Here is a 16,220-nt window from a genome sequence, read left to right as displayed (position 1 = left end):
TGTGTGTGTGTGTGTGAGAGAGTGTGTGTGTGTGTGTGCGCATTTTCAGGTTTCTTGTTTTTTTGTAGGATAAACAGAAGAAAAACTTTTTTAGAAAAAGTTTGTTTAATTTTTTTAAACTTTTTTTAACTTTAAAAATCTAAATATAAATTTTAAAGCTAAATGTAAATGTGTAAGCACCTGTATTCGTTGCATATGTATTATGTCCCATATGTGCCGTGTGTGTGTGTGTGTGTCTCATAACTTAGAGTTATGCTTCTGCATATTTTAATGCACAATTACTGTTTATTAGCATGTAATTATATAAAATTGTTGTTTGTGAAAAAGTTATGGCACATTTTATATTTTATGTAATTGTTTTTTCCAATATTTTAAACTCAGGAATAAACAGAAATGGTCCATTTTGCAGAGAAATACCCTATTTAGTGTGTTCCCTGTACAGGATGTGTTCACTTTTCTACACTTCAAATTAACAAAACGTAATTTCACCAGAGGTGCCCAAACTTCTGCATGCAGCTGTATGGGCCATAATATTATTAATACATTGATGTACTCAGACATGTAATTAGTATGGGGCCTGTTATTATTACAAATAAATGTCTACTTATTTAGATATTACAAATGAATAACCCCAGGTCCTGACGAGGTATAAAAACAAATGTGTGTGTGTGTGTGTGTTGTGGAATATGAATTGTGAGCAGTCCGGATCCGTGATGCTGTGTTTGGCTGTTTAACGGGATTAGGCTGGTGTGTGTGTGTGTGTGTGTGTGTGTGTGTGTGTGTGAGAGAGAGTGCCGGCCGGTCTCTGTGATTCCGGATTTTGTTGGATTTATGAATCACGTTTTCCACATGATTCCCGTCCCCTCCACCAGCCCGATAAGACTTCAAACACACAGCGTTAATTAATAATATGTTTACATTAGGCATGGTCAGACCCAGCTTTAGAGCCATACTCTCATTAACCAGAGCATGTAACTTGCATTGTGTGTGTGTGTGTGTGTGAGTGTGTGTAATTTGAAGAGGACACTTTTAACAAAGCTAAGCTTACAAAGCTAATTGGAAGGAGATACATAAGATCCGATGGTCAAGATACTGAGCAGCGTGAGTGAGAGAGATTGAGAAGGATTTGTCTAAATGAGAGACAGTGAGTCTGGCACATGTTCCCTTATTGCTGCAACTTAGTTATGCTTTTGTGCCTGTGAGCTGGAACAGGTGTTTGTGTTTATATGTAAGAAAATTGAGAAACAAAAATTACCAGTTTTGAACTTCAGATTTTAACTTGATCAAAAAACTTTTGTATTGCTGGAGTTCACGTCACAAAGTCTGTGAATGTGATAGAAGAATAAATTGTGTAGTGTTGTGATGTATGTGTGTATGTATTTTAGTCATTCTATGGAAACATCCATTTTTGTGTCCCTGGCGTTTATGGATATATTACACTTGAAAAACTTTAAAAAGGGTTATAATTTAGTTATATTTTATAATACAAACAATGTTATTTTAACAATTACACCTTCATGAACCATCGATATAGCAATATTGGTTTATAAACCAGTTAGAATTACCATATAGAATTCCAATTGTCACTGGTGTGGAGCGTAACAAAAAATCTCTTATTTTGAAATAAAAATCACACTTTTGACATGACTCGACATCTTTTCTGAAGATCTATGAAGAAAAGCTCATGGTGAGTCCACTGTGTCTTTTCAGTTATCAGAAATTTTCTCATTTAGCTCATGATTTTATATGAAGCTTTTAATTGAAGTCACTGGTATAACCTACTTTATTCTTAGGTAATTGTGAAAAAATGGAATACAAATGGATTAAATTACATATTCTAGTGGACGTTCCATGATTGATGCTCTGTAGCAGCCATTTTGTAAAATGCATTTTTCATTAAAAATGTCACTGGTTTTACTGTCTCTGGTAACACCAATGACGGTCAGTAACATCAGTGACTCCTATGGATAGATAAAAAGTGGACGTTTCTGTAGAATGGCCCATTTATGTATTTTTTTTTTATTATTATGTGTATCAAATGGATGTTGGAGTCTGTGTTCTAGTGATACATTCTAAATTAGTAAATGATGATTGAAATAAAACCTGTAAAGTGCATCCATGAAGAATGGGTCCCCCCCCCCAACACAATACACAATCCACAGTTATTTTGTACTTTGTGAATTTTTGCTGTTTTAGGCCAGTGCTGAGCAGTGAGGGACCAGTGCTGAGCTGTATATCATCTATACCGATATACTGTGAAAGACATACCGCGCCTTTTATTTTCATTCATAAAAGCAGTCTATTTGATAAATAATGTGCATCTTTCGTTCTTATTGCTGTCCATCCATTTTGTCCTATGTACTCATGGTATCTATGAGTTTAATGTATGTGGTTTACATTCTGACAGTTTTGAAAAAGAAGTATTAAATCCATAAAACCTAAATAAATAATAATATTCCTTGCCAAAAAAAAACCAGTACAATAAAAACAACATGAAAGGTTTATAGGACGTTTTTTCAGCTTAGAGTAGCGGCACTCAGGAAGAGTGAGATCTTCAACTTTATTAATGCTAGCTTACATAGCATCTAATACTGCAATCATCTAACCCTCTCTCTCTCTGTCTCTCTCTCTGTCTCTCTCTCTCTCTCTCTCTCTCTCCCTCCCTCCCTCTCTCTCTCTAGCCCAGTCCAATGCCCAGTCCTATTCTGGGTGGACGGCCAAATGCCTCTCAGTCTCTGCTGGTCTGGTGCAGGGAAGTGACCAAAAACTACCGGGGCGTGAAAATCACCAACTTCACTACGTCCTGGAGGAACGGCCTGGCATTCTGCGCCCTGCTGCACCACTTCAGACCGGACCTCATGTGAGCTTTACACACAAACACACACACACACACACATTTTCATCTAAAAAATAGCTTCAAAGACCTTATTTTATATACAACACTTTACTATAGGGTTCTGTTCATAAGGCTGCATGACACCTATATAAGCTTGTCATGACAACTAACATAAACCTACATAAATGTTTATAAATGCTTATTCCCATAGGCATCATCTGTCATAGAAGATACTTTAGCTAACTTTGATCAAACGTAACCTTTATAGCGAATTATGCCTATTAGAACAGTAATTTATAAACATTTATGTAGGGTTATGTCAGTTGTCATGACAAGCTTATATATATATGGGTCATATAGCCTTATGAACAGAATCCTACAGTAAAGTATTTATCTTTTTTTTCCCAAGTAATTTTGGACCATTTCTGTTGGTCCATTCATTATATAATAAACACGATGTAAAAAGTATCTGTGTGAAATACATTGTGCATTTATATGTACATGTGCCATATGTGTTAAAGGGCAGAATGGGGGGGGGGTGCCGCTCTAAAGAACAGTGTTCTGTTCGTCATGTACAGGATGATGATGCCTAAGCCCACACACAGTCATCTCCAGCAAGATGGCTGAAAATCTTGTCTGATTCTAGCTAATGATCGCTATAGCGATCCCAGAACCCTGGCCTGTAGAGCTTAGTTCTAACCTGTATCCAGTAAGATGCCCTACCCCCTAACTTAGCTCTAATACATCTGATCCAGCCAATCAGTGACTTAGGAAGAGGTTGATCAGCTGGAGCAGGTGTGGCACATTGTGGTTGGAACTAGGTTCTACAGGAAGGTAGCTCTCCAGGACCGGGGTTGGAGACCACCATGCTAAAGAGAGATTTTAGCCCCTTGTCTAGAAATTTTTATTTTCTAGAAATTTTAAAGGAACAAGAAAGCTTTTTCTTTTTCTCCTATCACAATTTTCCAATGAAAAAATAAAAATTGATCGATGACTCCAAAAGGTTTCTGTGGGAATAAATCATAGAAATGTGGTTGAAATGAAGTTTCGAATTGAAGCTCAGCCATTCAGTATTAGATTTGGTTCCATCATTTAATCAGGAGAGACAATAAGGTGGAGTCCATTATACTGCATGTATGTAAGTATATGTAAATACTATATCGCTACTGTCGGAACAAAACCTTGTATCTCCAAAATGGTAACTTTACAGGAGAAGGAAAAACCTGTTTTACTTTTAATGTAAGTCAATGGAACCTGACTTTTTTCCAAGTCATTTTGGGCCGTTTATTTTGGTCCATTCATCATGAAACTTACACACAATGTAGAGACCAGCAGGCATTTTCAAATTGTGTCAAAAACTAAAAAACAACAAAAATGGAGATGCAAGGTTTTCTTCTGACAGAAGCAATATGCAATAACAATTTTCTAAACCTAATCCTAGATCTAACCTTAATCTTAACCTTAGGAACCAAAAAGAAAAGTAGAAAAAAGAAGAAAATTGGTTTTAAACAAATAAAACATGGAGTTTATAAAAGCACTTCATAAAGTCATGAGCATTTTTCTACAAACTGAGGACATATTTATCTTGAATATGAATAAAAATAGACCCAGACAGACGTTCTCTCACTCACGAGCCGTGTACCTGTTTACTTGCTGCTTTTATTTACGGGGGGTCCTTATTAGCGGATTATGGACGTGATTGCAGCTTCTGTTGTTTATTACATACGTGACCCAACACTTTACTGTTATTATACGCACTTAGACATTGGTGGGCATATTCACAAACGCTCATCAGTATCACAGAGGGATTACATTTCTCCATCACACAAACACCTATACGGCCCCTCTCTGCGAGGGGCATGCCGAGGGTGTGTGGTCTAGTGCGGTGTGTGTTTGAGATGGAGAATCTAATCCCTCTGTCGAATTTGCGAGTGTTCATGAATCTGCTCTCATCAGCACGACTCAAATCCTCCTTAATTACAACATTTACACAAGCAAGCCCAACACTAGCCCACCGCTCACACCTCCCTCAGAGTCTCTCTCCTTCTCTCTCTGTCTCTGACACATGCTATAGGCTAACACGTCTAGCACAAGGTCATTATAAAGCTCATTTTCAATGCTGAAGTAAGGAATCTGATGTGATATTTGTATTTTTGTTAGTACAGCTGTGCATTGCGCGCTTTAAAAATGCTGCACGTTTTGTTTGTAGTATGTGCATATTTCTACAAACCCCCGCCTTTAGGTTTCTGCAAGTGGTAAAACAGTGGTTAAATTGTGAAATTGCAATTTTAATGCACTACTTTCATATCTCGAATGGCTCTAACTGTGTTTTAATGCTTCTTTAAGCTCAAACTGCAAGTGGTCACTTTAAAATAGTTCCACTCTGCTAAACAGAGTGTTGCGTTGACACTTCAAACTTCTGTAAAGTTATTTTTAGGCTTTGTTTTGACAGCGATGATACACTGTTAGAATAAAATATGCCTGGATCGACACTCTGTTTTTCAGAATCTGATCATATCCTCCCTATATGGAGCATTCTACCCAATTATCTTCAGCAGACCTTTGTGTGTGAAAAATATTATGATTCTTGCTAGTCATGTACTGGCTAGCATTTTTGAGTTAGCTAAAATTGTCACTGCCGAAACAGTCACTACTGAAACATTAGGTCAATTTCGGGAGAGTCATGATTGTTTCGCTAGTGACAAAATCACTATCAACATAATCAGGGAGTAGGGTCACTAAAAGCACTGAAGGATCACTACAGTCCAAGGCCCAATCCCATTTCTTATTTTTACCCATACCTCTTGTTTTCAAGTGCCCCCTTGCCCCTTGGAACTGAGTTACAAGGGGTAGTGATTGAAATCTTTTCCTATGAAATGGGACCCTCAAATAAAAAGAACATTACTTCATTAACTTCATTAACTTCATTAACAGCTACTAGCGCTGCGCTGTCGGCAGCCCTGCCAGTCTGCAGTGACAGCAGTGGAGAGTAAAGTTCAGCAACCTCAGTGCTGGGCTTTAGTTACATTTAGGGCATCATATGCCTTCAAAGAGGGGGGGGGCAATTATTTATTATCATCCACCCCTAATTCCTCAGCGTTATGAAGCTGAAGTCAGATATTCGCCAGCTTCTTCTTTGAATTTTCCCGTTCCACCTTAAATGGAGCAGCAGTTTGGACACTTGAGGCACCAGAATGTAACTGCTGCACCATTTAAGGTGGAACGAGAAATTTAGCAAGCTACCAAGACATTAGCTTACTATTAACAGTTTGTATGTTTGTTATGAAGAAAAGACATTGAAACAACATTAAACTAAGATAAAACAATGATTATTGTAACTTTTTAATGGAGAAAATTCTCACATTTGTGGGTTTCTTTGATCGCTTGTGCAGCCATCTTGCCAGTTCTCATAATACTGTTTGGAGTGTGTCTCTGAAAAACCTCCATCTGGAGGGCCTTAACCTAGCCTTAACACTTCACCCTACCCCTCTATCTCAACAAGAATCAGGACACCCTACCCCTAGGAGTGAACACACAAAACAGAGCAGTAGGGCTAAGTGGTAGAGGGGAGGGGTGAAATGGGATTGGGCTGAAGTCAGTTAAGTGAAGTCAGCTCTGATTTTCAGTTTGGTAGAATAATCCATATAAAACGCTGTCGTTCTGTACTGAACTGGCAGGAGGAGCCTAACTTGAGTGAGTATGTATTTAGACATGATAAAAAATCAGGATGTACTCATCATTTTCAGTTGGTTACATGCTTACAGCTGATGCTTTTTACTCTCATACATATAATAATGAATGTAATTTGCATGTGTGGATTGTTTTTGTGTGTGTTTTAATTTGTGTTTGTTGGGTAAAGTAGCTCCATGATGACAGTGAATGAAAAAGCCTGGGAATTAAGAGTTTGTGGCCTGTCCTGAGGGTCCAGCCTCTCCCCCTGCCCTTTTAAACAGAGCAGAGCAAGAGAGGGAGAGAGAGAGGGGAATGAAGGCTTTAGTTAGATGAGTGTAAGGCTGCGTGTCCCTCCTCTCTATTAGTTTTGTCAATTGCACAGCTGTGAAATTACATGGTACAGTTCTAACACCATTACATGAGTCGCATACTTAAAGCAATCTCTCTCTCTCTTTCTCTCTCCTGCTGTTCTCTCTCTCCCTCCTAGTGACTACAAGGCTCTGAATCCTCAAGACATTAAAGAAAACAACAAAAAGGTAAATACTCCTCCACCTCTCTCACTCACTTCCCCCATTAACACACTAATGTGTGTGTGCGCGTGTTGTTTTGTGTATGTGTGTGTGTCAGTAATCCTCCTCATAGGTGACTTTTTTTGTTTTAAATCTCACCCGCTCCCACCCAGCGCTCTCTAATTGCCACTTTCAGAAGGCGGCTCCCCTGCCGACACGGATGGAAAGCGCATGTGTGAGCGAGGGAGAGTGAGCGAGGGAGAGTGAGGGGGGGAAAAAAAAATCACCTGGGAATTGTAAGATAGCATCATAATTCAAAAACATGCTGCGAATAAACTAAACATCCTACTCTTTAGACCGAGCGAGAGAGCAGCGCAGGGAGTGAGAGAGATATTCCTCCAGAGAAGGCCGTGTAAAAGCGGCGAAAGAGTGGAGAAAGGATGAGGTACATGGTGTGTCAAAACATATTCTAATCCCAGGAGCACACTTCTTTTTCCCCTTTGTGGATTTAAGAGAGCGAGAGAGGGAGAGCGCGCGTGTTGTGGTTTAGGTCTAGCTTAGCTGTAATCCAGTTACGACTCTGAGAGAAGCGTAGAGGGAGAAAGTGAGATAGAGCGAGAGAGAAAGGGAGAGCTGGGGTGTTTCCCGCAGAAGTGTTTCAGACTGGACTTAAACCTCACTGATCAGTCTGTTACGTCGAACTCAGGCGGCTGGAGTGCACGTGAGAAAGCACCTCCACCAGTTTTTCAAAATTTCAGTGTAATTCAGTCGTTCAGAGTGATGTGATTGGTTAATTGTAGAGAAATTAAGAGATTTCTTTACAGTGGTGGTGATAGGAACCAGAGGTCGCCATGACTACAACACCAATAAAAATATTTTATTTATTATTTAAAACCACCAGTGAACCTACACGTGTCTTCTGAACGTTTATATGGAATGTTGATGATGGTAAAGTAGTGAAAATCTTAAATAATATTTTTTTTTTGATAAGGACAATTTTGTCTTGAACAAATTTTTATTGTACATTTTTGTCATTGGAACAATTCAACATAGTTTGACGTGAGTGTGTTGATTAAGGCCTGCAGTTGGCACAGTGCTAATTGGTGGGGTATAAGCTTCCATTCCTTTTTAGCTACATTAGCCTTGTAGCTGCAGTGTAAAACCATAGAAGCAAACTTGGTTAATTGGCTGTATTTGAGGCTAATACATTAAATAAATAAAGTAAATATACATAAATAAAAAAAGCAGAAAACACATTGAGGCATGTCATACGCTTTCAGAAAACCGTAAAACTTCCAATTATGTTGGTAGTTAATCTAACATGTAAGGCCTTCAGTCCAGCTCCTGAAGTCCTAACCAATGGGAGAGGTCACTTGGTTGTACTTACCTAGATACCACAGAGAAAGCAATCCTGATTGGCCAATTTTCTGTTGGCTTTTTCAAGAACTTTAACACATTTTTTCCCCAAAAAATCCTATTAAGAGTATTACTACTTGCAGAGTTTAAAAGTAATGAACATGAAAATTTTATGAAGATTCTTTGAAAAAAATTAAACCCAAAATCACACACACTCCCAAAAATCATCAGCCCCTTTCTGATGAACTAAAAGCCCCAACTCCTATAGACAAGTATTGTAATTCTGTCATCCAACCGGACAATAACTGAACCAAAAGCTGCAGTTTTTACTTGAATAAAAGATGAAAAAACAAACCGAATGTTTCGATTCCAAAAAAGATATTTACATTTTTTTTGCCCTCAAATTTTTCATTTTTTGTCGTTTCCTGGTCCCACAGATGAAGGAAAATGACACCTCTCTCACACACAAACCCCTCAGGCCTTCTGGATGTACCAAATACCAGCACCTACCTCCTGAAAAATCATTTCCAGAGCACGCACCCCCACCCCCAACACACACACACACACACACACCACACACACACACCACACACACACACACTCTCTCTCTCTCTCTCTCTCTCTCTCTCTCTCTCTCTCTCTCTCTCTCTCTCTCTCTCTGACTGATAACCCCTGTGGCCTTGCTGTGGAATGAATGCTATGGTGTTAACAATAGCTAGCGCTGAGAGAGGGAGGGTTGAGGGGGCTGCAGAAACAGGTGCCAATCTTCGGCCTCCCACCCAATTAAGCCATTAATTCCTGCTTTGAATGACGGGGCGCTGCGAGTGTGGGTGTGTGGGTGTGTGGTTGATAAACTTGGTTAAGGATGGTGTCACAGGTGACTGCCACCGTGGCAACAGAGGTTAAGGACCCCATTCTCTCTCTCTATCTCTCTCTCGCTCTCTCTCTCTCTATGTATCTATATGTATATATATATATATATATATATATATATATATATATATATATATATATCACTCTCTCTCTTTCTCTTGTGCTCCCACTCACACACATTCATTTACATTTGATACAATAACCCCACCCCCCTACCCCCAACCCCTGGCTCAGGCAATAATCTCCATTGAAATATGACAGATAAGAACAATCAATAACAGAGCAGAGAGAGAGAGAGAGAGGTTTGGGTATAAGGGCGTATATTCATTCCCATCTGTGTTTTGGGTAATGAGAGAGAGAGTTCGACTAATTTCCCATGATACCTGATCTGCGTGTGCGTGCGTGTTTTGCTGCATTTCTCGGTAACTTTGCGGAAGGACAGAAAAGCCTCTGGACATGTGTGCGATTGACAGCGATGGATACCTGTCAGTCATTCAACGATGTCATTCACTAAACAAAGCGCTTTTCAGCACCTGGGCTTGTTCTGTGCAGTGAATAGATTGCTGTTGCAGGAGAAAGGGAGAAAGTCTTACACAGGAGAGGGAGGGGCTGAGAGCCTTTCGGCTTTTAAAGATACAGTCACACGTTTGAAAAGCCCTTTTTTGTTCATGCTGAATATATAGAGCATTCCTGAAGATTACAACTTATAGATGCTTATATTTGTAACTGTAATTCATTTTACATCAGAGTTAGTTTACAGAGATGCTGTAAGTCTGAGAAACACAGTGTTTCTGTGATGTAATAATCTGTTATTAGAGATGAATAGACATCATTGTTACATCACAGCCAGGACTCTTATAAGGTACATCACAGTTGGAACCTTTAACAGTTAAATCACAGTCAGACAGTCACTCTTAACATTATGCAATTACATTAAAGTAGTACAACAAAGCAACAGCGGGTCAGTTTCCCACACACACATTAAGCCCAGTGCTGGACTATGCAAAATGCTTGGCCACACTGTCCAGAAAACCAACCCATGAGGTTTAAAGCTGCACAATAAGATTTTGTTGTTAAAAGTAAAAAGTCCAATTAAGTTCTGGCCATTTATTTATAATTTCTGCAGGCTACGGCACCTCTTAGAGAGCATTGTGGTCTCTAACACACGCCTAGCCTGGAGAGATTTTAAGTCGCATCTTAAAATTGTTATACCATTGTTATTTCCAATTGCTTATAATCCTGACCTTCCCCATCAGTGGTTGAACATAGGACTGTCTAGATGGAGTTATTCTGGAATTGTCAAAATATCTCATTTATTTCCAGGCAACATTTTGAAATCTTTCTTACAGATCCAAGAGCTGTTTGGTCTTTTTAAAATCAGAATTTTTTTAAATGCTTGCAAATTTGACATTTTCTCAAATCCTTCCAAGATGTGGGGAAACTGAGAATAGAGCTGACTGAGATAGAGGAGCTTCTGGATGGTCACCGTGGCCTGAAAGGACTTGTGTCACAAATATATAACTTTTTGTTTAGTGTATGTACATCTTCTCTACAGTGCTCCTACCGAAACTCCCTTAGCTCGTGCAGTGTCTCATGCATGCAAAAAAACAGCCGAGAAAGCATTCAAAGATCTTAAAATTAAATTCAGTGCAGCTGACATGACAGCATGTAAAGAACCACCCTTCACCAAATTCAACTCCCAAATCTTGTTAATAAAAGTGGATATGTCAAAGACTTTTGTATTAAAAGAATCAAGCATGATGGAAGGCAGAGATATTTAAGTCACAGAGCTGACCTGAGCTGTGTTGATAAGTTTTTTTTTGTTTTGTTTTGTTTTTTTTTGCATATTATTATTTGGCCCTTAAAAAAACTATTCCTGCCTGAATTTTCACAATCTGAATTTTTAATGGCGTCGCAACAATCAGAGCTCTTAACAGTGACTTGACCTTCCAAACACACACCAGAATGAATCTGTCTTTCTGTGTCTTCCCCTCTATTTCCTTCGCTCTCTCATTCCCTAGCCAGTTTATCTGTCATCCCATTGCTGGTCTTTTTTGAAATTCTGGTTCTCAATCTATAGAGGAAAGTTGGGGACCCTGGATCCTCCTCCCCACCGGAGTAAGCTCAGATGAATCTGGAGCAACATGAGACACCCCCCCACTATACTCTCCCTCTCTTTCTTTCTTCTCTTTTGTGAGATGTGCTTGTCACTCTGTGTGCAGAGGAACATTCTGTAAGAGGAGAACAATGGCAGCACACTCCAGCACTGTGTGAATGAGTGTTAGAAACCCAATCATATCTTTTCTTTCTCACTCTCACTCACTTCTTTCTCTCTTTCTCTCCCCCTCTCTTCATTCAAAGCAAGGGAAACCTAAACAGCACTTTCCCTTTCCCCCCTTTTTCTTTTTCTTTCTTTCCTTCAACCCTCTGCAACAGGACCTACACCTAGGGGGTGGAGAAACTCAAGAAAAGCTGAGAACAGGACTAAAGTTGTAATTAATTGTAAATTGAGAAAGAGCTTATTTTTGATTGTCCCTCATGCCAATAGAGAGAGAAGCCTGATAAACCAGTGTAGAGATGTGGAGACAATGCCCATCTCTGGTCAGTCTGGAATTACCAGAGCTGATACAAAACCTGATAGAAGGGGCCGGGGGGTGGGCAGTGGTATCAAAAGCAAACAATTTAAAGGTGTTTTCTCTCCCAAAATGTATCAGAATGAATTAGACGAAAGCAATTTACACCTTCCTTTATCATTCTGATAACGTCTTATGTCTTACGGTTTAGCCATATCCCTCACTTCCTCCATGTCTCTTTCTTTCTCTCTCATCTGATCAGGGATTGTGTTAGTTTTTTTTTTTTCTACCCATTTGATTATCTACCTGTATTTCACATCAGGACAAATCAGTGCAATTACACTTGATAGACAGACAGAGAGAGAAGGGGGAGAAAGAGGGAGGTGCGTGTGCATAGAGAGAGAGAGAGAGACAGAGTAAGAGAAGCACAGAGAGAGAGAGAGATGTGTGTGGGTGATAAGACTGAGGAGGGATTAGTTTAGTGTTTCTTCATATCGAGCTCTTATCAGGGAGAACCATCCTTGACATTACCTGTCTCCGCCTGCCGCCGCCCACCGATCCCTGCTTGTCTAATTCCAAATCTAGTCATGCCTGAGTGCAGCTGCGCCCCACACCCTACAATCACTATTCTCTATACAGACTGTTTACCCCCTGTACCCTATACCCTAAACTCACTATTCTCTATACAGACTGTTTACCCCCTGTACCCTATACCCTAAACTCACTATTCTCTATACAGACTGTTTACCCCCTGTACCCTATACCCTAAACTCACTGTTCTCTATACAGACTATTCACCCCCTGTACCCTATACCCTAAACTCACTGTTCTCTATACAGCTTTTACCCTGTCCTATACCCTAAACTCACTGTTCTCTATACAGCTGTTTACCCCCTGTACCCTATACCCAAACTCACTGTTCTCTATACAGACTGTTTACCCCCTGTACCCTATACCCTAAACTCACTGTTCTCTATACAGACTGTTTACCCCCTGTACACTACACCCTAAACTCACCGTTCTCTATACAGACTGTTTACCCCCTGTACCCTATACCCCTAAACCACTGTTCTCTATACAGACTGTTTACCCCCTGTACCCTATACCCTAAACTCACTGTTCTCTATACAGACTGTTTACCCCCTGTACCCTATACCCTAAACTCACTGTTCTCTATACAGACTGTTTACCCCCTGTACCCTATACCCTAAACTCACTGTTCTCTATACAGACTGTTTACCCCCTGTACCCTATACCCTAAACTCACTGTTCTCTATACAGACTGTTTACCCCCTGTACCCTATACCCTACACTCACCGTTCTCTATACAGACTGTTTACCCCCTGTACCCTATACCCTAAACTCACTGTTCTCTGTATAGACTGTTTACCCCCTGTACCCTATACCCTAAACTCACTGTTCTCTATACAGACTGTTTACCCCCTGTACCCACCCCTACTCACGTCTCTATACAGAGTTTACCCCTGTACCCTATACCCTAAACTCACTGTTCTCTGTATAGACTGTTTACCCCCTGTACCCTGTACTCTACACTAACTGTTTTCTATATGGACTATTTACCCCCTATACCCTAACCTCACCGTTCTCTATATGGACTATTTACCCCTATACAGATTATTTACCCCCTACACCCTGCTTCCTAACTCTCACCGTGCCATGTACAGATTATTTATCCCCTGCACCCTACATTACCATGCCTTGTACTCCTACACCCTATATTTACCATTTGCTAAGCGGACTACTTGCCCCCTGTGCTCTACACCCTACACTCACTGTAGACTGCTACACAATATGCTCACTATTCCCTATACACAGTATTTACCTCCTGTACCCTACACCCTACACTTATTATAACTATACACACCCTATTTCCTGTGCCCTACACTCTACACTCACTCTACACTCACTCTAGTCTATACACACTATTTACTTTATGTGGCCTGCAATCCACACTCACTGTTCCCTATACATATTATTTACTCTTTGTGCCCTACGCACTGTACACTAGTCTATTCACACTTTTAATCCATTGTGCCCCTACACCTGCTATTTATTCCTCTTATATTCTCTTTTTGCCCAACCCATTACACTCCCCTTGTGCCCTTGGGTGTTCTCTCCACCACACCTCACAAATTCTGTCCTTCATCCTCCACTTCATTATACCTAACACTGTTTACTTGTCCTGTATGTATACTTAAGATTTCTGGTCTTATGCTTGTTCTTTTTTTGTGTCTAGGCATATGATGGCTTTGCAAGTCTAGGCATCTCTCGTCTGTTGGAGCCAGCGGACATGGTGCTGTTGGCCATCCCGGACAAGCTGACGGTCATGACGTACCTCTACCAGATCCGTGCGCACTTCAGTGGTGAGGAACTCAACGTGGTCCAAATCGAGGCCAACAGCGGCCGCAGCACCTACAAGGTGGGAGACTTTGAGACAGACACCAACAGTTCCATCGACCAGGACAAGTTTTATGCCGAGCTAAACAGCGACCTGCACCGAAATGAAAGTCTTAAACAGCCTGATGGCATGGCCGCTAATGGAGAGGGGGTGGAGCTAGAGGTAGCGTCAGTCACAGGTGCGTCTGTGGGGATGAGTCTAACAGAAGTAGGCCTAACTTCAGCAACCTCCAGCCCCGCCTCTGTTGTCACGACAACAGCGACTGATTCGTACCCCAAACCTGCCCCCCGCACCAAAATAAGCCCAGATTCATCGTCTGCCCGACCTGTTGCTTCGGAGACTGAAAAAGCTGGCGCGACGGACATGACTGACTCACCTGGCCTAATGGAGAGAGAGAAAGAGAGGGATGGGGCGCCTCCAGCCAAAGTTCTAGATATCCAGCCGAAGCGCCCAGGTTCCCTGCGACCACTCAAGGCCGATGGTGGGGGTTCAGAACCCGGGACCTCCCCTCCGCACACACAGAAACTGGGTTTCAGCTATAGTCGAGACGCTGACCTGAGCAAGAAGAAGAGAAGTAGCATCAGAAATGCTGAGCTAGAGACAAAGGCCGACAGCAGCCCACTGCAGACCAACCATAGAGACGCACCTGTCAAACACGCGCAGGTAAATGCACACACACCACAAATACATAAATAGACGCATGGAACAGCTGCTGAATTATCATTATAAATGATATTGTGATGCCAATTCAGTTAGGAAGTACCACATGTGAGCATTACAGTGTTACGCTATAGCAGACATCAAACTCGGTTCCTTTCAGGCCACAGCTCTGAGATTAGTGTTTTCCTTCATCCAAGCCTCTGACTTTAATTATTATTATTATTAATTATTATTTTATTAATTATTTGTCGCGTAGGTATTGTGGTGAAACTTACTAAGGTCGAAAATCTGCATTATTATCTTTCCAAATGAGGTTCAGAGTTTTTATGTGTGTGTAGTTAATTAGTTGATGTTTTATTTGTATGGTTTATAATTAATTATCTTTTCTATTGTATGTGTTTTTGAACAAACCGTATAGTAGAACGATTGTAGAAAGGCAATGGTTTTAAAAAGGCAAAGCAAAAAAGACGAAAGTGACAATAATTTGCAAAATATTGCACTTACTGCAATATTTGATATCATTGATCTGCTAAAGCCTACTTTAAAACATGTCTTTTCTCGACCCCTACTCCAGCATTACGCCCCCCTCCCACCCCCACCCCCCTGTAAAGCTGGCCTGCCTGTTGCCCTGTCTGTGGTTTGCGGCTGATAGTTTATGTGTTATTGGTTTGTTATTGGTGTTTGTGTGCTGAATGGAGATTGGTCAGTCACTCTGACGTGTGATTATGCAGCGCTGCCTGACTGCAATATTCCTGCTGCCTGAAGCTCGATACGCTTCAGTGCCTGCCCTCATCTCTACACCTCTCCGCCTCACACTCGCCTTATTTATCTCTCTCTCTCACACACACACAAACACAATTACACATTTTCTTCCTCACATACTCATGCACACTCACTCACTCTTTCACCCTCACCTCACCAGCGCACATGCACTTTTCCTGTACCCATATTCGTATGTGCGCACACACTTGACCTTGTCTGGATGTGGGGTTGTACTTGAGTGTGTATACATATATGTAATATTGCTTAGATGTATAATTTCTATATATAAGTATCTATATATGTGTCCCGTATGTATTTGTATACACTATATGGCCAAAAGTGCGTAGACACCACTCTTAATTATTGAGGTTGAGTGTTTCAGCTACACTTATTGCTAACAGGTGTATAAAATCAAGCACATAGCCTTGCAGTCTCCATAGACAAACACTGGCAGTAGAATGGGTCATACTGAAGAGCTCAGTGACTTTAAACATAGCACTATCATAGGATGCCAGTCAGTTTGTGAAATTTCTGACCTGTTGGAGCTGCCCTGGTCAACA

At 40.7% G+C, this 16,220-nt stretch overlaps 1 protein-coding gene across 3 annotated transcripts in view; it reads left to right on the top strand.

Annotated features, from left to right (window-relative positions):
• The window catches only part of ehbp1 (EH domain binding protein 1), a 233,217-nt gene that overhangs the window by 121,774 nt on the left and 95,223 nt on the right, over positions 1-16,220 (top strand). For all 3 annotated transcript variants that reach the window (XM_036594170.1, XM_036594169.1, XM_036594171.1), the window contains exons 11-13: positions 2,682-2,860; positions 6,996-7,044; positions 14,077-14,901. In XM_036594170.1, coding sequence (XP_036450063.1) covers positions 2,682-2,860; positions 6,996-7,044; positions 14,077-14,901 — 1,053 coding nt within the window. The remainder of the gene's footprint in view (positions 1-2,681; positions 2,861-6,995; positions 7,045-14,076; positions 14,902-16,220) is intronic.

The sequence above is a fragment of the Colossoma macropomum genome, unplaced genomic scaffold (assembly GCF_904425465.1).
Source record: "Colossoma macropomum unplaced genomic scaffold, Colossoma_macropomum, whole genome shotgun sequence".
NCBI classification, from domain to species: domain Eukaryota; kingdom Metazoa; phylum Chordata; class Actinopteri; order Characiformes; family Serrasalmidae; genus Colossoma; species Colossoma macropomum.
Note: the sequence above shows the minus strand (reverse complement) of the source record. Positions and strands in the feature narration are given on the sequence as shown.